This window comes from Podarcis cretensis, assembly GCF_951804945.1.
Source record: "Podarcis cretensis genome assembly, chromosome: 6".
Taxonomy (NCBI): domain Eukaryota; kingdom Metazoa; phylum Chordata; class Lepidosauria; order Squamata; family Lacertidae; genus Podarcis; species Podarcis cretensis.
In genome coordinates this window covers 17,580,821-17,604,559 of record NC_137175.1, presented here as the reverse complement: position 1 = coordinate 17,604,559, position 23,739 = coordinate 17,580,821, and the positions used below count along the sequence as shown (strand labels likewise).

Below are 23,739 nucleotides of genomic sequence, written 5' to 3'. Positions count from 1 at the left end.
ACCCCTTTCCCTGCCTTTAGCCATTATTGTGCATCTGGGATGTTATGCCCAAGCTATACATCTGGAAGCCACACACATGCTTTAAAGGTGGCTGAAAGTCACAGGTCATGATATTTTCAGGGTTTATAGGCAACCTGTGGGTTAATGTAAAACTCTTAAGTTTTAATTATTATTTTTTAAAAAAACATTCTGAATTTAATTTGCTCGGGCAGCTTGCCTTGGTGTATGAAACCTCTGAATCCATACCTCTGGCATAATAACATTTACAGATTGCAGAATCAGCTTCTGGAGTCTGCATGAAGGAAGTTCCCATGCTGTTTCTTTTCAAACATCCCTACTATTATGTGTAGGCTGGTGCACAAGCAGTGCCTTGCTCAAGACTCAAACCACAATTAAGAGATGTAGGTGTGGGCTGCTTGATTGCAGAGACCCTCACTCATAGTTGCCAACTCCCTGGGACCCTGGGTGCCTGAGCACCCACAAATTTCCCCATGAAGAGGCTGGGCACCTACAGATTTGGGTGCCATGGTCATGCACACTGCATGGCACCCATGGCCCCCAGGCAACCATGGTCGCGGGGCCATGCTGGCACTCCTGCCCTCCCTGTAGCTCTTCCCTTCTTCTCTCTGTAGCTCTTCAATTTCTCCAAATACCTACAGTTTTTATCAGCCACACCGTTAACCACTGTGATAACACAAGCCCAGTATTTGAAACAAAGGTTAGCTTAGGTGCATCGTTGTCCACCATGGTTACAACAAACAATGACTAAAGGCTCGGGATGGCTGACTGAACCATGGCAAACAAGCAAACTATGAGCAGTAAGCCATAGAACAAACTTTGGCTTCAGTTCCTGGTTTGTCTGCTAGTTAAACAATGAGCCTGGGTTAGGATGTAACACTAAGCCAAACCATGGCTTGGCTTTCTGCAGCAGAGCAGAGCAGGACCAGAGAAGAAGCAAAGCAGTTCTCTCCAGGAACCCACATGCCTGCTCATTTGCACTAAGCCATGATCTGGTTTAGTGTTCCATGCAGACTGGGCCATTATGTCTACACAAACTATTCATGGCTGGTTTGAATTAAAAGCTGAGGGACTGACATAAGGGATAGGTGGGTTGGGGAAGCACTAAAGGAAGTATGTGACCCTCTAGCAATTACTAAGGATGTACAGTTAAGAGGAAATTATTCCCCCCCCCCCCCGTTTCCACCTGCCATGAAACTGTTAAAAACACAGGAGCTCTGCATTTTTAAAAATGCAGCCCCACCGCAACCACCCTGTGATTTCTAAGATCATCCCACTCCTTCTCTTCACAAGTTTCAGCTGACTGTGAAGAACAAATGGTGGTGTCAAGAAAAGGTTGCCCTTGAGCTAAGTGGAAAGAGCATGTTCAGGGTATCATCTTATCTTTGAATCAGGCAGAATATCAGCATGTTTCAAAGCAGCAAATTTGGCACATTTTAATGTTGAAGGAAAGAACGCAGGGAAATAGAAAAGTAAAGCTGTAAATAATGAACTGTATCACTCCCCTTCCTAACAGCTGATCCAGACCCAACAATCTGTCTCAGCTTGTAGGCAGCAAGCATTTTTTGAGAAAGGAAAACCAGATTAATGGGATCATAGTTTTCCCGACGAATGCTACTCACGTCTGCCCCAGAGATTTTAATTGATTCGAGACCTGAATCAATCAAACTCTTCAACCTTTGGTGGACTGCATTTTGGTAAAGATCAGGAAAGTGATAGCAGAGCATCCCAGAGGGGATGCCCCCAACAGAGGAGAGGACAAATGGGCCCTTGCACTGGCAGTGCTCCAGAGTGGTGCAGCAAACAGTCTTATTCTGCACGTTTTTTTGCTGTGCTGTGACCTCTTCCCTCTTCTTTCAGGGCTCTATACTGTTGCCACCACCATGAAGTTAAATGGAGCTGATTGGGAACTGTTCCCTTAGCAACGGTGAAGTGTTGTAGGCACATTGCATATGTACAGTGTTATAATGTAAGGCCTCAAGGCTTACTGAAAGGGACGGTCGGCTAAATGAATTGATAACAACCAGTGCAATGCCCAACACCAAACATCGTAAAGAAAAGTAAGTGTCCCCTATTTACCCAGTGCAAACTGAGAAGGGGTGTTTATTTGTTACACTTATTGCTGACTTTTCTTGCAAAGAGCTCACAGTGGCTTATATATGGTTCATGGGCAGTCAGTCCTTCATCCAGAGAGCTTACACACCCCACACACTGGGTGCATCTTCCAATGTCATGTTGCTCCTGGAGGGGTTGTGATGGGCCAGTGGGACCCCTGAGCCCCCAAAAGATAAGCTTCGGCTAGCTCACAGGCTTCAGCAATAGGCCTATGTTTTGTGGCTCACAATGGACAGCAAGGAGTATCCACATTTCACAAATGAAAGCTATCAGTCTGCTGCCTGTACTGTCCACGTCAGGTACTAAATCTCAAATCATTTGATCCAATATATGAAGACTGCAGTACAGCCATTTCTACTTCGTTATGTATTAATGGTGGCAAAGGTTTTAACAGCACATAACTGGGAAAAAGAAGCAAAGGTACTTATAATCACTGGTTGCAAGATAAAGAGCTAACCTTTAATTAAATGCAGTAAATTAATATACTAGTTGGAAGTTCACTTTTGCAATGGAACACGAGTTCCATCAAGATAGGATCTTCCTCTTCTTTTCCTGTGACACCCTCCACCCCAAATCTGCTCTGGAAAGTCCCCCAACTGTCTGGAACAGTTATTGAGTTACTGAAAGGAGAGGGAGAAGTTCTGCATAAGTGAAAATCTGCTGTGTGAGCAGAACAGCAGTGTTGGATTCAACCCATTAACTTTTAAATGTATTATTTCACTACTGTAGAAGAAATAGCAAACTAAGTTAATATGAAGTGAATGGACTTGATACAGTATTAATAACTTTACACAGATGCCAGACTGACATGCACTACACATAAAAATAAGAACATAGGGAGGATTTTAAAACAAACTTGAGAACAAACATACAGATAAGACGGAATTGTCTTTATTTATCCTTACATTGAATTTTTGTAAAGATCTGGTAGCTTAAAATGGTGTTAGAGGTTCTTTAGAAATGTATAAAATGCATGAACTATTGGATATATGATTGCAGTGCTTTTGCTAAATCTGGTCATTTAAAAACCCAAACAATTTATTAATTTTAGTTTTGACTGCAATTATGGATACAGAGATTTGTTTCCAAAGGCGATAGTGACAGTTTTTAAACCCAACAGTCCCAAATTCAGTTGCAAAAAATGAAGCAAGTAAAGTATGGAACACAGTTGGTCAGAGGCTGAACAAAACATGCTCAATGGACAGATGAGTTTTGCTGTCATGAAAGAAGAAGAAACAGCAAAGTAAGGCTCTGGAAGTAGATACCAGCTGAACCCGTCACCAAGAGAAGATCGAATCCATACACTTACTTGGGCATCAGGGGCTTGCCCATTTACCTCTTCTGGAGCAACTACTACTGCGTCACCTCTGACTGGCTAGAATAACAAAGGGTTAGATGCATTTCTTCTTACCATGTTTCTGTAATGTTGTGGTTACAGAGGACTTTAACAGGCAATGCTAGCTAGATTCCTTAGCCCCTAACCCTGTTTTTACACTTGTGAACTTTTTTCAAATGAATCCAATCCAGATAAAGCATACCTCCCTCTTTCAAATCTACGGAGCCCCTTAAATACTGTATGTCAGTTTAGGGCAAATGTGGAGACTTCTCATTTCCTCGGGTGTTCTTTATAGGCTTGCTGCAATTCTGAAGGCAGGCAACAACTTTGAGCAGGTCCTGTTAGAGTTCACTGGTGGGTGCTGTTTGACTGATTGTGTGGAGTGAAAAATCAACAAACATTTAGAAGAGGGAATGGCCTTAAGGTTCTCCAGAAATTGGGGTAAATGTGGATTAAATGGGAGGAAATTATACATTGGCATTTTGATGCTGGCAGTGTCAAGAAACGTGCATGTATGAAGAGCTTTGATTCCACAATACACACCTGTCTGGAACTTCTAAGTGCCCATTATCTGTTGTATGACTTATGGAGGTGGTGAGTTTACTCTATAGTTCTGACTGTTTCTAATATGGTGCCTGTTGCAGGTGGTGGGAGTAAGGAAGGGAGGTGAGATGGTGAGATCATGAGAGGAATTGCTCCACCATAGGCCACCAACAAATGTTGTGGTACTCAAACTACTCTGTTTGGCTTTTTCAAATACTTTACAAATTATCCCCTTCTAGATCATACTTTATACCTCCTCTCATACAGATTCAAAAATACCCTTCTTACCAATTTAAATAATTTCCTCAGATCCTTAGTTTTGCTGGGCTTCTCATCTCCTTTGGACTTCACTTCTGCGACTTCCTGACTTCTGCTTTCAACTTTAGCTGAGGCTTGGGGAGATGCTTCGATCCTCTCCGTGTTTATCACCTCGATGTCATCTGTTGGAGTCTGCAGGTTATTTGTAACAAATGTTAAGGAACAGTGGAATGCATTTAGATAAATCTAGAATTTAATTTAATTAATTATTTAAATAAATTAAATTGGCCTACTTTAGAAATTCAGAATCACAGGAATAAGAGTCATCATCTCAGAAGGATGAACATTTATTTCAAACTTAAAGAGACCGATTTTATAGGAAACAGGTTGGATTTTTGCACCCTGGATGCCACTCCCACCTTCTGTGAAACACAACTAGATTTTAGAGTTTCCTTGGAGAAAATCCTTTCTAGTAACTTCCTGCATATATTTGGCTGCTTATAAAAGCTAACAAACTGCTTCAGTGATATAAACTACTTTGAGATCTGTTGATAGTCCACAAATGACTTAAACAAACAGACCATCAGATCCCTTCCCAAAGAAAATTAGCATGCCAGGTGGAAAATTAGGTTAGAACCTTTTCCCCTGGTATGCTACATTTCTACATGCATGGCATTTATTTTTATGTTCAGACATGCCATCCCGCCTACCTGCAGCGTGAAGTGGTATAGTATAGCAAGAGTACACCAAGTGATTTCATTGAATGTATAGATAAAGCTCACATTCACATGCCCATGGTATCTGTAAATATCGCTGCTCAGTCCACTTTTGGCATGGCAATGGTGGAGTTTCTGCAACACTGTGGTTAACAAAGTGCCAAGGAGGTAGGCTATGAAATCCCTACTGCCTGTTTACTCACTGGTGCGGTAACCCATAACATTAGATGTTGGGGAGGAACTGAATGTTAGGGAGCAGAGAGTTGCTGCTGGAAGGTGGCAGTCAGTGATCCAGTTCTTCCATTTCTCCTTGGTAGTGTGAAGTGAAATTTTCCATGGTATTGACCAACATAATTTGCTACCCTGCTGCTGACCAGGGGGCAGTCAGTTATGTGGAGCAGAGTTGGGGAAACCCATAAAGCTGTGTTGTCAAGCATGTGGGCAAGATTAGCAAAACAGTCACAAGGAAAAAGGAGAAAACTGAACACAGAGCTGCTTTTCTTGCCAGCAGCCCATTGTTTGCATCACAATGTGCAGTTTCACGCTTAAATTTCAAGAGTGAAGTAACCATTAGCTACTTAGCCTGTGGTGTTATTAACAGTAGTAATAGAAATTACATCAATTGAGGACCCCTCCAGACATTTTGCGGGTGTTCATTAGTGGTGGATTTATATTGGACAGTCCACTTTATTAGTTGTTGAGAGATGCTGCTGCAATGTTGGAAAGGAGTCTGAAGGGGCACACGTGTGCTATGGCACAGCAAATTATGACCAGCGAACATTTGTGGTATGGAATGTTACAGGGTTTCAGGAGGAAGTTGGGGAGATGCACTGTTTGGAAATGCATCAGTACGTTTGCCCCACTGAAAGCAGGATTGCAAATAATCGCCCCGATACCACCATCAGCACAAATAATCATGAATTCACATAAAATGGATGTCTGGAGAGGTCCTGAGTTTACTGACAAGACAGTTAGAACAAATAATAAATCAGAAAATACACAACCTTAAAAAGAACCAGCACCATTATTAGCGGCTGTGATATGGTCACCATGTCATCTTCAACTTTTATTTTACTCTTAGTATAAAATGTAATGCAGCATTGCTATATTGCAACAAAAGATGACCGAACAGAAAGACAGAATACCTTAAATCACAGCTATGAAATAAAATACAGCATGGACATTAAAATCCAATGGCACTGTTCAAAGAAACCCTTGTAACCACTCCAGAACAACAAATATTGATGTGGTGCTTGTCAAACTGCATCCCCATTGATGTAAATTTTATTAGCATATGGCATTAGCTGTTGCACTGATGCAATTAAATTTGGTCTTCCAGCTCACCAGATGTAACCAGTTATCTAGCTGCAGGAGAATGCATCCTCAATAAGGCAGAATGCATCCTCAATAAGGCAGAGCAGAAGCAATCTCCTGGGACTTCATTTTTTTAAAAACAGTATAGTGTGGGATCATATTACAGCCAGTGCTGCTACAGCTGTAGCCCAAATGCGTTCTGTCTCTCATGCTATGTTGATGCAGTGGGTTTAGTTTCACCAGTGATAACAGTTGTATCCTGGGAGGAAATTCCAGGCACGTCTGGGTTCAAGGAGAATATCCAGTCATCCAGGAAGCCTAACTGACTGGCTATTTTATGGCTTACCAAAGACATAATGTTGCATTGATGGTACCCCTGCTACTGATTTGGCTCTCATTTGCTGATGACAGTTACTTTTGTTGATAGGGATACCTCAGCTGATGTGTTAATAGAGGTATGTTTGATGTAATTAAATCTAGCACAAATAAAAGCGACGTTTGATGTTTCAAGTTGCTATTATATTGCAGGTTGCTTTGAGCTTTTGAGAAATGGACAGGGCATGCATAAAAGACAAATGAGCGGTTATTTCCTTTAGCTCTGCTGCTCAATGAGCAATTTTTGAAGTCATTGACATGTGCAAGTAAATAAATAAAGACTCTCCCATGGAAAACCTGCATTTAATCTGGTTTTGCTGTGGCATCATCCATTCTAAGAAGCCTTTCAACACTGGGTCAACCCAGGACCTATCGTGAGGTATATGAAAAAACTCCTATAAATAAATCTAGCCAGAAAGGAAAACGGCTATCCAGAAAATCCACACGTACCTTTTTTCGAAAGAATTTACTTAGGGGTGTAGGAGTAGAAGAAGATCTCTCCTTTGTTATTATTATTTCTTTTGGAGTTTCGTTGGTGACAATCACTGTCGCTGTGGCTGGTTGTGGCGCAGGAGGGTCAGGAGCCCTTGTGTTCTGCTTTGCGGCTGGACTCTCCTGTGGTGGAGCGACGTTTGCTTCCGATGTCACGGTAGCAGTGATTACAGGCTGCTCAACAATCTGGAAACATACACAAGAATTTGTAAGTAGACAAAGGGCCATTTAAAGATTTGCAGAATGGGGTGGTGCTGGCCCACGCCAGACATTTACCTCAACACACATTTAAAGCACACGGCTTCCCCCCAAAGAATCATGGGAACAATAGTTTCTTAACGGTGCTGGGAACTGTAGTTCTGTGAGAGAGAAACTGCAGTTCTCAGGATTCTTGGGCAGGGAGAGTAATGGGTGCTGAATGTGTTTTCAAAAAGTGGGGGGAATAATAAGGATGGGGGAAAGAGACAAGATAACATGACACAACTATAGCTTATGAAAGAGCATCCATTCCTACATTTTTATGCATACCCTGTGCATTATAGCAGCCTTCCCCAATGTAGTGCCCTCTAAAAGCTATGGTTTTCCCAGTAGTGATGTATGGAAGTGAGAGCTGGACCATAAAGAAGGCTGATCGCCGAAGAATTGATGCTTAGGAATTATGGTGCTGGAGGAGACTCTTGAGAGTCCCATGGACTGCAAGAAGATCAAACCTCTCCATTCTGAAGGAAATCAGCCCTGAGTGGTCACTGGAGGGACAGATCGCGAAGCTGAGGCTCCAATAATTTGGCCACCTCATGAGAAGAGAAGACTCCCTGGAAAAGTCCCTGATGTTGGGAAAGATGGAGGGCACAAGGAGAAGGGGACGACAGAGGATGAGATGGTTGGATAGTGTTCTCGAAGCTACCAGCATGAGTTTGACCAAACTGCGGGAGGCAGTGGAAGACAGAAGTGACTGGCGTGCTCTGGTCCATGGGGTCACAAAGAGTCAGACACAACTAAACGACTACACAACAAAGATGTTTTGGATTACAATTCCCAGCATGGCAGCACTGGCTGATACTGCTGAGAACTGTAGTACATCTGGAGAGTACTAGTTGTGGAAGGCTGAGTTATAGCATGGGCGAAGAGGAAATGACTTTTATAGGAAATGACTTTTATAGGAAATGACTTTTAAAGTCACATTTTGGGCACATGATGGCTCTCTATACATTTGGACACTTAAGATATGGTAACCAAATTCTACATGGTGGATCCTGAGGTCAAAGAGCAGGTTTTTTTCTATTTTGATACAACTGGATGCCATTTTGAATCAAGATGGTGGGCTGTGCACTGTTCTGCACTGATTTTAACCACTAGTTTCAAAATGGCACTGATTTTTATTTTTTTTTAAGTTTGTACCTGAGCAATGCCAGGTACAAGACTGTTAGCTCTCTATTAAGCTGAAACTTGTAGAAATGTTCTTTGCAACTGGAAACTCATGAATGCTTTTCAACAGTGTTACTCACTTTGGTATTTGCTGCCTGCTGGGCATCTTTCTTTGCCTAAAAGAAGAGGAAATACACATACACAAGTCATTTGGGGTTTTGTCATTCCATAAAACCCAGTACCTGTGATTATGAACAGGGATAGAGTCACACGATCAGTTTGCCTTACGGTAGATATGATGAAACCCTATAACTTGGAACAGTGTTCAAAACTCCCATTGTTTTAGGTGCATTCTGCGACAGGGGATTTCATTAGTGTGAGCAGTTTCTGAGCTCTGGGCGCAGTACTGCTCCTGAAATTTCAGATTAAAACTGCAGACTGGAAGGAAAGGAGGACCTTTTTCTGCCTCCCCACTTCCAGCTACTCTCGGAAGACTGAAGAAGAGACCCTCTTAAGAATATTAGGGGGGTGGGCAGGGGAAGGACCGGACCTTGTGAAAAATGAACATAATATTTTAACTGCAGTTCATTCATTTTCAGCTTTGTATTCTTGTTATTAAAAAGTGTGTCTAGACATTTTGCTGTTGTTCAAAGTGATAGTCATTGCAACTGTTCCTGTTCCACCATAAATTCCTAGTGAAAGTGGCCATTTTTGAAAACATAGTATGCATTCATAACTTCCATTGTAAATTTCTCATACAGTGGTACCTTGGGTTACATACGCTTCAGGTTACAGACTCGGTTAACCCAGAAATAATACCTCAGGTTAAGAACTTTGCTTCAGGATGAGAACAGAAATCATGCTCCGGTGGCACAGCAGCAGCAGCAGGCCCCATTAGCTAAAGTGGTGCTTCAGGTTAAGAACAGTTTCAGGTTAAGAACAGACCTCCGGAATGAATTAAGTACTTAACCTGAGGTACCACTGTATACAATAATGAACTCCTCATGTAATCCCAATGCACCAATGAACTTGTATCCAGCTATTAGTATTTATGTTATTTCGGTTGTTTTTTTAGAAAACATACTTTTGGTTGAAATTAGTATTAACATAAGACCTGAAAAACAATGTTTCCCTGGTTCAGAAGGTGACCATGGTTTTGAGGAAGAATGTGCTGGCTTCAGAAGATATGAGGTACGGGGACAACAGGAAGCAAGACTGGCAGCTCCTGTTCACTGTGCCACTTTATAAATTTCATAGTGAAGTTTGCACATCTCCCTCTGTGACAAGATGCACATCTTGCTGATGTGTGAGCATGCATCTATCAATGTATATATTTAATTAATTAGCAAAACATACTATGAAGCAGCCTTTTCCCAGCTTGATCCTCGTGTCTACTCAGACATGCTTACCCCTGAACTACCTGAGATTTATTTCTTTTTAAGCACAGTTAGGGCTGGAGCCTCAAAACTTTTCTCTTGACCCTAAATAGGATCTTGTAGTTACAACTTCTATAGCTCATCCCCCTTCAGGTGAATGTGTTGATCTTTCCTTTTCAACTGAAAAGCAACTGATACGATACTTTCGTTTCAGAGCAGCCTAAGTGCCTTTCCCACTACCATTCTATTCCAAATCAATGCACTTATTATGTAATCCCCTCTACTCCCAAAAATTCCATGTGGGTGTCTGAGTGGAATTTCTGCACTCAGAAATTAACTTCATTTTCCATCCACAGCTCAAGGGTCTTTGCCTATATGCATTTCTCAGGATAGAATGCTCCCATTCTTTTCCTCCAAACAGAAATATTGATACTTAATATTGAATAATAATACGTTGACGTGGTTTTGGCTACGATTTTGTAATAATACGAATCCTACAATTCTTCAAAATTAGCCATGCATTCATTCTAGGTATTTACTGCTGACTTGCAGCTACTGCTTTGCTCTACAAGTGTGAGGGAGTTGCAGGGAACCAGCTGTCTACAGTTATCTGAAGAGTTATCCTAAAGGAGCAAGATTGTAGCTTGAGGGTACTCTTGGATCCATCATTGTCATTGGAGGTGCAAGTGGCTGCTATGGTGTGGAATGCTTCTTATAAGTGGAGAGCACATTCAAATTTCCCCCTTTCACTGTTGGGAGTTATATAGAATTCTGTTATTCTGTATTTCAATTTTACAGTGCTGGTCCAGTAGCTTTCTGGAGCTTCTTCAAGACTGCTAGAAAGAGACACCACAAATAGCACAACAACTGTGCCACCTACCTGTTGCAGGGTCGTTAATATAATGGCACGTGAAATTCTCTGAACGCTTTACATGCAGGTCAGGTCTAATTTTAATAGTCTCTTTTTGACTTCATTGTTTGCCAGATCGAACCTCAGGTTAAAGGCAGCACGGGCATTGTTAGTGAGAGGGAGTTATTAACACAACATGGGAAATGGTCGCTATGAATTGGTTAGAGGGTTTTCCTTCCTGAACCCTGAATTCACAGATGTTGCTTAAGGCGTAGATTTCCAGACTCTAAAACACTCAAGACGCCTTCTTTCTCCCTCCCCACTAAGCCGGATTTTGCCCTTCAGGAAGTCTGATCCTTGCAGTTTTTCATTCTGCGTCAACAATGCGAAGACTCATCTGCTGCCATTCAGGGTTCCATTTTTGTTAGTCTCCAGTACCAACCTTATGCCTGAACAGTTTGCTAAATGTACTGTGTCCTAATCTGGGGCTGTCTGGCTTCTTTTTCTTGGTGCCTTTCACGTGGGAATCGGCCGCCGTCTTCTCAGAAAGCTGCCCGCCAAGGCCTGTTTGAGATCCCTTTTGGGCGACATCATTCAAAGCTGAGTCTCCACTGCAGGCTCTGTTGTCCTTTCGCTCACAACTTTTATTTACTTAGCAAGATATATATATATATCGCTTAATCAAAGAAATATCTCTATGGCAGAGGTTTGCAGAACAGCGTATAATACTCATTTTAAAAAGCCTTTAAAAAGGGCAGGTAACAACAGTATCAAAATATGGATAAAAATCAGCAGCTCTCTTAAAAAAACCCCCCAAATGTACATAATACAATCACACATCCTGGTAAAAAGGTAAAGGGACTCCTGACCATTAGGTCCAGTCGTGGCCAATTCTGGGGTTGCAGCGCTCATCTTGCTTTATTGGCCGAGGGAGCTGGTGTACAGCTTCCGGGTCAGGTGGCCAGCATGACTAAGCCGCTTCTGGCAAACCAGAGAAATGCATGGAAACGCCGTTTACCTTCTTGCTGCAGCAGTACCTATTTATCTACTTGCACTTTGAGGTGCTTTCGAACTGCTAGGTTGGCAGGAGCAGGGACCGAGCAACAGGAGCGCACCCTAACGAAAAAAGCTTTTTAGCAGTGTTGAGTACAACCTAGGCCAAATATTAACAGGCAGGGAGTTCAAGAAAACAGGTTCTGCACACTCAAAAATCAATTGCTTACAAGTGCAGAACAAATCTTTTGTGACACTTGTAAATGTGCCTATGCATGAGAAGAATTATATGCACTATAATGTCATAAAATAGTACCCATATCTACACATCTCTCCAGTGAAGAGGACTGTGCGTTTCACTTATTTAAGAATTATCTCACTGTCTCTCCCCCAAAACATTCTTGAGGCTGGGCTGGTGAGCCTCTAATACAGCCCCCTCCCTGGTCACCCCCCTTAGCAGCCCTGCTCTTGTGCGCTTTTGCCTGACTGGAATGTGTCCTTGAACTGTGATAGTGTTTCTTGTTTGCCTGGGTGGAAAACAGAGAGAGATGAATTTCTGAAGAAGTGTCTGGCTTTGGTGTGGCTGGAATGCAGCCCACTGAATAAGGTCAAGAGTTACCGTACATCTATTGGCCTACTTTTTTTTATTTCATTACATTGCGCCCCACATACAAGTGTCATGTGTTTCCCAGAAGGCTGCCCATGAAGAAACGTGGCCTTTAGGACATTAAGGTAAATCATACAGCGGGGAGGGGGGGGAAATAACCAGTACTGCATAAGCACAGCATTCTGTGCACTAGTCAAACCTTCAGCCTTCATGGAACACTTTCAAATATTGATTCATCTCCTGAGAAACACCTGCATCTATGGCAAAGGCATAAAAGGCACATGCTGAGCTTTGCAGCAGTCCTGGATGAACGTGGCTTAGAATACATGTTTTGAATGATGTGTGCTGCACTCCTGAGCATAGCTGTCAATGTTTCCCCTTTCTTGTGACGAAACCTATTCGTAATAAGGGAATTTCCCTTAAAAAAAAAGGAAAACGTTGACAGCTATGCTCCTGAGCCACTGCTTCTCATCATGCAGGGCCAAGAAGGTGGCAGACACACAAAGATGCTTCCTTTTCCTACATAATATCCCAAGTCCTACAGCCCCAAAACAACTGGGAGCTTGCCACAGGTATCATGATGCTCCCCGAGAAAGGCTGCTCAGAAGCAATATACTGTAATTGGGAGTCTCCTGCTGCTTATGCAAACTGCCAAGGATAGTCATATGCTGTTGGGAGCTTTCTCATTTTTCTTTAGTCTGTTTAACTTCCTGCTTAGGACTAATAGTCTAGAAGACAGATGTCTTGTGGGCCACTGTACTCTCCAGAAAATGATCTAGGGGCCAAGCTTCCTAATAAAGTTGGTGCCACCTAGTGGTAAAGACCTCCCAGTTATTAAGCATGTGCTCAGGCACAACATTATACATAAAAAGGTAAATTTATATATTGCAGAAATGCACCATTATATGCAGAATTTAGTTTTCTGCCGTCAATGAACGCTTTGCACAAATGTGTCAAATTGCGAAAGAAATATTTAATATTAAAGTCCAGGTCCTTAATTGGCTGTGGCTCCAGCTTGGTAAGAGAAGTGCTGAAACAGGCGAACAACAAATTAGTTCTAAGGGCCATTTCATACATTGAACAGAAAAAAGCAACTCCCCAGACACAAACCCCTCTGGAACAGGGAGTTGCAGCACCCCTTGGTTTTCTCACACATGCACCTATATGAAACAGATACTCTCAAATATATATTTTCCAATTTACATTATTGGCATGCACCTGAACACCCTCTGCCCAGGTATAGTCCTTAAAAATGTAGCAACCCCACTCAGCTAGGAATCTGGTTGACCATGGGCTAGTCACTGTAGCTCAGTGTGGGCTACATGACAAGGTTGTTGTAGAGATAAAACAAGGCAGTGATTTGGTATGCTACCCAGAGTACCTTGAAATAAAGGTGGCATGAAAAGCAGTAAGTCAGATAAATAAATTGCAGTAACCAACAACACAGGTCTTTAATATTGCCTGTGTAATTATTTGCAATGTAGGTTGGGTTGTGCATGCATGTGTGAACCAGTCCCAAAGTACACATGAAGCCAGTTTAGAAAAGTATCCCAAGAAAAGGGAGGAGGGGTCTATATTGAACTTATATTGCCAGGATCCAATCACTCACCTTGTCCTCAGTGTCACCCTTGGAATCTGCTTTGCTTGGAGATACCTTTCAATTCAAAAAAAGAAAACAATCCATGAAATGTGCAATATTCAAAACCAGACCAAACTCTTGACATGAATTGAACGATAATTTAGCTGGAAGAGAAACATTAAGTGTGGGGCTCGATCTAGGCAAAATATACCTGCATTGCTGGGGGTTGGAAGTATGACCCTAGTGGTTCCTTCCAGTTCTATGGAGGATTGGACAAAGGCCAATGGTGTTCAAATGCAGAGAGAGACTTGTGTTAAGCACTGGAAAGAACAGCCTAACTGTAAAAGTAATTCAAAGCTAGAACAAGCTGCCTAGGGAGATTATGAAGTATTCCTCAAAGGCAAATTAAATGGGTATCTGTCAGCATGAAGACAAGATTGTAGAGCACTCTTCCCCCATAGAAAGCTGAAAGGGGTAAGATGGAACCATAGTGTCAGGGAACTGCCATCAGCTCAGAGGCGAGAGGTGGAAGGGCAGTTGTGTTATAGGGAACCTCTGAAAATCTTGCGAAGCAGTTCCTCCTCTGGTGAGGAGGAAAGCCCCACCTCCAGTGGAGAGGAGGTGGTAGGACCAGGGGATGCTAGGGAGAGCCTCAACATGGAGCCTGAGCAAACCGGAGAGGAGGGAAGTACCCCTTTGCCAGCGCCCATTCTGCGCAGTAGGTTTTGGCACAGGGAAGGGAGGAGAAGGTTGGGGGGTCACACAACTGTTATGCTGGGGGAGGTACAAGGACCGACCACTCCCAGATTCTGCTAGCGACTGAGCCAGACATGAACTTACGACGCTCTTCACTGTAAATAGTTTGCACTAAGAATAAAGCCTGGAAAAGACAGGTCGGAGTCTTGCCTGTTTGCTCTCGAGCAACCACACCAGCACCTGACACATAGGATTGTAAAGTTGGAAGGGACCCAAAGGGTTTTGGAGCTCTGCTCTCTGCAATGCAGGAATCCCAGTTACAGAATCCTAGCTGTAAATGATAGAGCCATCACGGCTTGTGGTGTGCCCACTCTTCTTTCCCGTTATGCTGTTCCAAGAATGCAAGAACATAAGTGCTCTGTTGGGTCAGGCCAAAGCCTGCCTGCCAGTCTGGCTAAGTGTTCCCTCGGCAGCCAATCTGATGGTTCTGCAAGCCTGCAAGCAGGGCAAGGCAAGGCAGGAGTGCAACAGAACTCTCCCCAGCAACTAGGATTTAGAGGCATGCTGCCCCTGTTACTAGAGGCAATGGATTGTCTAGTAGCCACTGATAGCCTTACTGTATTCTCCCTGAATTTGTCTAATCCGCTTTTAAAGCCATCCAAATGGGCAGTCGTCACTACATCCAATTCCATAGTCTTAACTATGTGTTGTGTTCTCTCTCGCCTGCTCTGATTCCCCCATCACCATTCAGCTTCAATGATTGGCCCCAAGTTCTAGTATTGTGAGACAGGGAGAAAAACTTCTTTGTCCACTCTCGCCATACCTTGTGTAATGTTATGCTGTTATGTACTGAAGTTCTCACCCTGGGCTAGCAGGGGGATACTGTAGATAGTTGTGCAAATAAGGGATCAAAAGTGACATTCAATGATTGGATAGTTTTAGAAAGTTGTTACAGTAACGTTGTACTGGAGCTCTATATAAGCAGGCTGACTGAACCCTTCAGTTCAGTTCTGGCCTGACCTGTGAATAAACAATAGTTGTTTGAAGAATCGCTGTGTCGTCTGATATGTTCACCCACAACTTAACATATACACCTCTATCAGGTCCCCACATTTTGCCTGCTAAAACTGCATAGCCCCAAATGTTGTACCCTTGCAGCTACTCCAGCCCCTTGATCATTTGGGTTGTCCTTTTCTAGCTTGATGATCTTCGTTTAGTGCTGTAGTGGCCATAACTGTACACAATATTTCAAGTTTTCCATTGCCTCTAGCCATGTATATTTAGTTAGGCTTAAAAAAAAGTTTGCAAAGCTTGTTTCACCAGCAGTTAAGCAATCACAGGCAATAGTGATTTCCTAGATCAAGTATGATAGCAATCCTTTGCTTGCTGACCTTGGAGTAAGCCCCACAGACCTCAATGGGACAAATGTCTAAATAAACATACTGTTGTGAGTTTTGAAGGGACAGGGTTAGGCCGTATGCCCAAGTCCCTTCTAATTTTTGGATCCGGCAAGGATTCAGTTGTTGGAATAGCCAGGCCACCTTCTTAGTGTGTTAAGAACCCTATCTGCTTTTGCATCTGGCCACCCCATGGTGAACCAGTGCACTACTTTGAACACAATATTTTTGTGGCAAATGCTGCCTACAACTAAATTGACTAATACTTAAAAAGCAGACAAAGACAAAGTGCATGTTAGAAAAGTTTAAGTTCCTTGGTAACATTTCCTGTCATATTGCAGAGATATTTTATTAGATTTATTACACAACCCTACGCATTTTTATTCCTAAACGAGTCCCCTTGTTGTTGTTTAGTCGTTTAGTCATGTCTGAATCTTCGTGACCCCATGGACCAGAGCACACCAGGCACTCCTGTCTTCCACTGCCTCCCGCAGTTTGGTCAAACTCATGCTGGTAGCTTCGAGAACACTGTCCAACCATCTCATCCTCTGTCTTCCCCTTCTCCTTGTGCCCTCCATCTTTCTCAACATCAGGGTCTTTTCCAGGGAGCCTTCTCTTCTCATGAGGTGGCCAAAGTATTGGAACCTCAGCTTCCTGATCTGTCCTTCCAGTGAGCACTCAGGGCTGATTTCCTTAAGAATGGATACGTTTGATATTTTTGCAGTCCATGGGACTCTCAAGAGTCTCTTCCAGCACCATAATTCAAAAGCATCAATTATTCAGCGATCAGCCTTCTTTATGGTCCAGCTCTCACTTCCATACATCACTACTGGGAAAACCATAGCTTTAACTATAACGAGTCCCCAGTCCTCCGTAAATGGAAACAAGTTCCATTGAGCTCAGTGGACCTTCTCTCTGAATAAAGATGCCTGTGATTACTCTGTTAATATAGCTTTCCTTCTCCTTCCACAACAGCAGAACAATTCTCCAAGGCGTCGTCCACACTTCCACTTTTCCCGTGCCTTGAAAGCACAGGTCCAAGTGGTTTTCCATTTGTCCCATGCTTTCTATACACTGTTCAGAGTGGTTTTGCCTTTGCTCTACTGCTTTCCCCTGAAAACCTGCTCTTTAGCACTAAATCGGAACAGATGGCAATCTGCAGAAAATCCAATTGCCATTTGTTCTGATTCAGTGCTAAAGAGCGTGGATTTTCTCGGGGGAAAGCAGTGGGGCAAAGGGAAGTGTAGATGATCTTTTAGTTGTGCCTACATGGAAGTGCTTGAGTAGAAAATAACAAATGGTTTTAATCTGACCTTCACAGCTAATGAATAAAACATCCCCATGCACACTTAAGATATATTTTTCTAGTTAAATGACATTTTAAAATTCAGGTAGAGTAGCTAAATGCAAAAGAGGGCAGGGCTCCTGCTTCTTAGGTAATTGTGTAGGAGTTTCAACAGGTGTAGCTTGCATAATAAGCAACACCCACAGAAATGCCCTCTCCTATACATCTATTAAAAGTGCTGAATTACCATCTTTTTTTGCATCTAGCTACACGACAAATAAATTGCTTTCTGCCTTGGTCAACAACAATTGATACTCATTCTATTGAATATACCAGTTTTGGTTTTTTCTCACTTTCTTGTTTTTCTAGTCTTAAGTTCAGTTCTCCATGTTTCCACATCAGTTTGCAGTTTTGTTTTTGTTTTGTGACCCCCTCCCCTCCACCTGCACTTTTTGTATGCAATTGTGCCCTCTTCCCTCCTAAATTTCTCTCTGTAACCACGGGGCAGCAATTTTCATAGAATCATAGAATCATAGAGTTTTAGAGACCACAAGGGCCATCGAGTCCAACCCCTGCCAAGCAGGATTTTATCTTACAACAATTCATACATACTCCAATTCCATTCTGATAAAGTGATAAAGTGATGGGAAAAATCTTACCAAGGTTTTAAAGAAACTCATGATGACAGAGTCAGAGTTGTTATAGTCTGTCCCAGCTGCTGCTGTCTTAACGTTCTCTGGCTTTACGTCTCCTTGAGCAAGATCCTCAGCAGCCAAGCAATTGACACCTGCTGAATCCGGCTGCAGAGAGTTTTGATTGCACTCATCTATTACGTCCTGTATAAAGGGAGCACAATTCGGTCAGTTCCTCGCTTGTTGAATGCCCAGTAGAAGATTGTAAAAGTAGCCTGTTTGCCACTTGCATCATGTTGCTCTCTGAGCCACAATCCTAATTCCATCCATATTTCTTCAGCCTACATATCCAGAACAATTGGGCATTTATGCAAGCCCCGTCTAATATATGCAGCATTTGCCGTTGGCCAGGGGAACATTGTTCCGAACCAGAGAGAATAGCAAATACAAGAAGCCAGGTTGCATATGGCATGCAATCTCCGTTTCTGTTCAGTGCAGCTGAACACTGAATAGCAAGCAACACATGTCTGCAGCTTTGATCTCTGAATTCTTTACTGTCAGTTCACACCACATCCAGTTTACTCGTGCTCAGTTTACTATCCTTTTCCAGGAAGGCACACACACACACACACACACATTGTGCAGGTTCAGGTTTGTTGGCTTATCTGTTTAAATCCAGCTAAAATAATCAATGTTGCTTACTTGAGGAGAGGGACACTCTTGAGTCTGAATCAGAGGACAAGGATTCTAAATCTCTGGTGAAGTCCATTAGTGGATGAGCTCAGGCAAATGTACCTTCAAGGATGGAACACCATAGCTCAGTGGCAGATCATCTGCCTTGCATGAAGAAGTTCCCAGGTACAACCCTGGCATCTCCAGGTAAAGTCTCCTGACTGAAATTCTGGAGAGCTGCTCTCAGTTACTGTAGACAATACTGAGATATTTATTTATTTAAAGTATTTATTTATTTTGTTTATTTAAAGTAAATATAAATTCTCTCTCTCTCTTTATATACATGTCTCTCATGTTACGTCCGCTTCAGGTTACGTTCTTTCAGGTTACGTCCCGCGTGACCCGGAAGTACTGGAAAGGGTTACTTCCGGGTTTCGCCACTCACACATGTGCAGAAGCACAAAATGATGTCACATGCATGTGCAGAAGCAGCAAATCGCAATCCACATGTGCGCAGATGCACCGCTGTGGGTTGCGTTCTTTTCATGTTGCGAATGGGCCTCCGGAATGGATCCTGTTCGCAACCAGAGGTACCACTGTATATATATCAGATATACACAGTGGCAGAGCATTCCCAAATTTATTTCCTTACATTACATTTCTATGCCATTTTTCTTTCACTATGGAACCCAAAGTGGCCCACATACACAGATCAGAGCTGCCTAGCTTCAGTAAGATGGTGGTCTCATGTGCCTTCATGATATATGCTTGACCAAAGAAGTCCTAACAACCTGTGGCAAATCTGTTATTATTATTTTTTAAATGAGGTTTCCTCTAGTATATAAGCATGGAGAAATTATATTACATTTTCTCAGGCCTTAAACATTTGTTTTCTTTACAAAACTTCTTCTGTCTTTAAATGTAGGCTGGAGGGAGAGTGGCAGTTTTGGCTGGGGTCAACCCTGTTTTATTGCAGCTTGCTTTCAAATGATGCCAAAAACACCGATGTGCAAAGAAATGTACAGCTGATTGGTATGATGCACAGAAGCCAAGTCACAGTCCAAAGTTCAGTTTTGGCACCTGCTACGCATCCACCCACTCTGCCTCCTTCCGACAGTTCTGAATTGATTTCATACCTTCCAGCCATTCAGAGATAAGGAAAGGGGTTCTCTTGCCTGCTTGTAACATGCACTACTGAAAATTGCTAAAATCTACCTTGTACTGAGTCAGACCATTTGGTCCATTCATCCCAATAATGTCTACACAGACTGGCAGAGGCTCTCCAGGGATTCAGGCAGGGAGGCTTTTCCAACCCTACCTGGAAATGCTGGAGATTAAATCTTGGACCGTCTACTTGCAAGGCAGATGCTCTACTCTACACATGCTCACAAACCAATTAATATCCTCCAGAAGCACTGAAGACCCCTCCCACACCTGCTCTGTGCAGGGTGGGGGACTTAGACTTCTGCTCATATGAACCACCTTACCTCTGTGAATGAGGGGGTCCAGGGCTGTGTGACATCATTAAGGCATTTGTACATGACATTGGCGTACAATGCGGTGTGCTGATGTTGCATGTGCATGCTACATACTGGTATGTGTGTGTGTGGACGCCTCACAGCATAAGCGCATGGCTGGAAAAGAGGTTTGGGGGGCCCCTGACCCTCTAATTGAAAATTAGGGGGATTGGCCCCCACAGCTCCACACACTTGGTGCCCGTGCTTCTGGTGGTCACAGCAACAAAATATTAAAATACAATAGACCACCAAACATTAAAAGCTTCCCTAAACAGGGCTGCCTTCAGGTGTCTTCCAAAAGTCTGCTAGTTGTTTTTCTCTTTGACATCTGCTGGGAGGGCGTTCCACAGGGTGGGTGCCACTACCGAGAAGGCCCTCTGCCTGGTTCTCTTTAACTTGGCTTCTCGTAGCGAGGGAACTGCCAGAAGGCCCTTGGCCCTGGACCTCAGTGTCCGGGCAGAACAATTGGGGTGGAGATGCTCATTCAGGTATACTTTTAGAGCTTTAAAACCAACACTTTGAATTGTGCCCAGAAATGTACTGGGAACCAATGTAGGTCTTTCAAGACCGGTGTTATGTGGTCTTGCTGGCCGCTCCTAGCCACCAGTCTAGCTGTCGCATTCTGGATTAGCTGTAGTTTCCGGGTCACCTTCAAAGGTAGCCCCACATAGAGCGCAATGCAGCTGAGAGATAACTAGAGCATGCACCACTCTGGCGAGAAAGTCTGCGGGTAGATAAGGTCTCAGCCTGCATACCAGATGGAGCTGGTAAACAGCTGCCCTGGACACAGAATTGACCTGTGCCTCCATGGACAGCTGCAAGTCCAAAATGACTCCTAGGCTGTTCACCTGGTCCTTCAGGGCACGGTTACCCCATTCAGGACCAGGGAGTCCTCCACATCTGCCCGCCTCCTGTCCCCCCAAAACAGTACGGTACTTCTGTCTTGTCAGGATTCAACCTCAATCTGTTAGCCGTCATCCATCCTCCAACCGCCTCCAGACACTCACACAGGACCTTCACCACCTTCACTGGTTCCGATTTGAAAGAGAGGTAGAGCTGGGTGTCATCCGCATACTGATAAACACCTAACCCAAACCCCCTGATGATGTCTCCCAGGACAGCCAAAAGGAGTGGAGGATCAATGGAGCAAAAAAACAGCATGGATGTAGGCTCGGCGCACTTAAAGGAGCAAGCACCATCTCAAGACAAAGACTGGGCATCCATTCATAACCTTTTCTAACTGCAACAAGACATCTGGAACCTGCCAAATGCACATGTTCCCTTGCGGAAGAATGTTTTTTGCTGGCATTGTTGCCAGATCCATTTTGGGGCAATGGGGTTTCTTTTTCTCATTGTACCTGCATGTTATGTCAAAATTCAATCTTTAAGCAATAAAGATTTTTTTTTCAAAGAAGAAGAAGAAGAAGAAGAAGAAGAAGAAGAAGAAGAAGAAGAAGAAGAAGAAGACGACGACGACGACGACAAGGACCTGGTAGCCCTGGGAACATGTCTATGTTCTACCTATGTTCTACTAGCAGACAGGACATGACTCCCATGCTTTTAATAGTTGTGTAGGAGAGGGAATTTAAGCAGGTGTAGCTACACCTGCTGAATTTTCCCTTTTCTACCCAACTTTTAGAGGTGCACAGCCTTGTCCTCTTTTGCATATATGGCCACCGTATTAGCCAGGTAAACTTTAATTTGGAACCATCATGTGCCCTCAGAACGTGGGCTACTAGGATGCTATCAAGGCTATAGTCAGATGTGGGGATTACTGGGTTGGTTCTCCTGGTTATAATGCTAGTGCTTCTGACCTAGTTTCTAGTGTTCCTTTTAAACTGTGGTACCTGTTGCATTATGGAACTGCGGCCTTTAGTGGATATACCTCCATGTCATGCTAAATTTTAAATGCTAGGATACCGCCCCAAATTTCACCTCAGAAAATTACAGTGCAACTTTCCTGTAATTTTCTGAGTAAATAATAATGAGGTTGCTAACTTATTTTTCTTTGTCTCTGGAAACAATTAACATGCAAACAACATGCTAAACATCCACTAGATTCCAAGTTGTTTTTACATCATGTGAAGCTCTGGAGCCAAGTGAGGATTCCCGGGTAAGATCCTCCCTCTATTGTGTGGGCAGGTAGTTCCTCCCCTACCTGGCCTGGTCTCCTTGGCAACGCTTCCCCCAGGTGGGATTGGACAACTGACTGAGGTAGGCAGAGACCTTCAGGTATCCCACCTGAGGGAAGGCGAAGCCAAGCCTGTGTTGATGGAGCTGCTCCAGATCCAGGGGCTCCGCGCGTCCACGCAAAAGGAGCCCCCCGTTTTATGCGGGGAGCAGTCATTACATCATGTGAAAGATCACATAAAATGTGGAAACTATCAGGTAAGGAAACATCAAAAGGAATTAATTGCTGTCTGAATGCAGCCCAACTCTTTTAAAGACGTGGGGGATTTTATTCACAGATAGTTTGGCACTAAGAAACATCATAATGCCTTCAAAATCATGATAACGTTCAGATGGCCTTTTGAAATATGCATATTTTTTAGTTTGTTCCTAAGCTTCTCCTTAGGGTACCCAGTAGTTAGATAAAACCAGCTTTGTATTTGTGTAATATTTGTGTAAGTTTTATTTCTTGTTAATTCTTGTTGCAAATGATGGCATCCAACTGCTACATCCCAAATATTTACACTTTATTTTATTTTTGTGTGCTTGGATGTTTGCTCCTATATAAGAGCAATTTCAGGCATTGCAGGGGGTACATAATAAAGCCAAATCTACTATGAATCTATTTAGTATTTGTAAAATAATAAAAAGGTAATATTGCTTTGGTACATTGCTGAGTCTGTTCTGCCCTCTCTCCTTCCCTCCCCTTCTTATAAAGAATTTATAGAGAATGGTTTACATATTATTAAGAGGGAAACATACATCTGAGTGGGTCAGCTGTGGGTTGAGGACAGAGATTCTTGATATGTGTGAAATTTTGCATGCATGGAATTGCAGTATAACAAAAGTTCTTCTTAGCTTCATGGAAAGTTCATGGAGAAAGGGCCCATTCTCCGGCTGGCATCCAATGTGTTAAATGAATCTGTTTTATTAGGCAAAAGCACAAGATAATGCCTGCTTAATCTCTCCCGCCTACCATTTTGCAAGCTGACCTCCAAAAGTTACACAGATCAGTTGGCTTGGAATGTCCTAATACGTTGTTTAGAAATGTCGTGTAATAAGAAACTTAATGCAGCGGTCAAGAGCAGCTGCCAAAAAGTAGTGTGAAGGCTTTCTAAGAAAAAATAATGTGCCGTATAGAATGTGCACATTTTTTACCATTCTTCGTCATCGTAACAATAACGATAAAGATATAAATGAGGCAAGCAAAGCCTGCAGTCATTGTGCCGCACTTGATGCGAATCAAAATGTGATATTGTGATATAAATGAATGTGTAGCAAGAGTCAACTAATAAAACTGTGGCTTTGCAAGAGAAATAATTGTTTGTACAGCAGCACCTTTATTGGAAAGCAAACATTTTAGCGTCACTTTGACATTCTCCTTTTCCTTCCATGTAGGAAGAAATTTCCCTCCTTTATTTTGATTAATTAGAT

General features: G+C 42.9%; 1 protein-coding gene across 5 annotated transcripts in view; it reads right to left on the bottom strand.

Annotated features, from left to right (window-relative positions):
- Nucleotides 1-23,739, bottom strand: part of BCAS1 (brain enriched myelin associated protein 1) — a 51,703-nt gene that overhangs the window by 7,129 nt on the left and 20,835 nt on the right. For 2 of the 5 annotated variants that reach the window (XM_079979288.1, XM_079979289.1), the window contains exons 5-11: nt 17,975-18,151; nt 13,968-14,012; nt 11,201-11,335; nt 8,673-8,708; nt 7,126-7,353; nt 4,301-4,462; nt 3,443-3,508 (exon numbers count right to left, since the gene is read on the bottom strand). In XM_079979288.1, coding sequence (XP_079835414.1) covers nt 3,443-3,508; nt 4,301-4,462; nt 7,126-7,353; nt 8,673-8,708; nt 11,201-11,335; nt 13,968-14,012; nt 17,975-18,151 — 849 coding nt within the window. The remainder of the gene's footprint in view (nt 1-3,442; nt 3,509-4,300; nt 4,463-7,125; nt 7,354-8,672; nt 8,709-11,200; nt 11,336-13,967; nt 14,013-17,974; nt 18,152-23,739) is intronic. The other 3 variants (XM_079979290.1, XM_079979292.1, XM_079979291.1) reach the window with 2 other exon arrangements.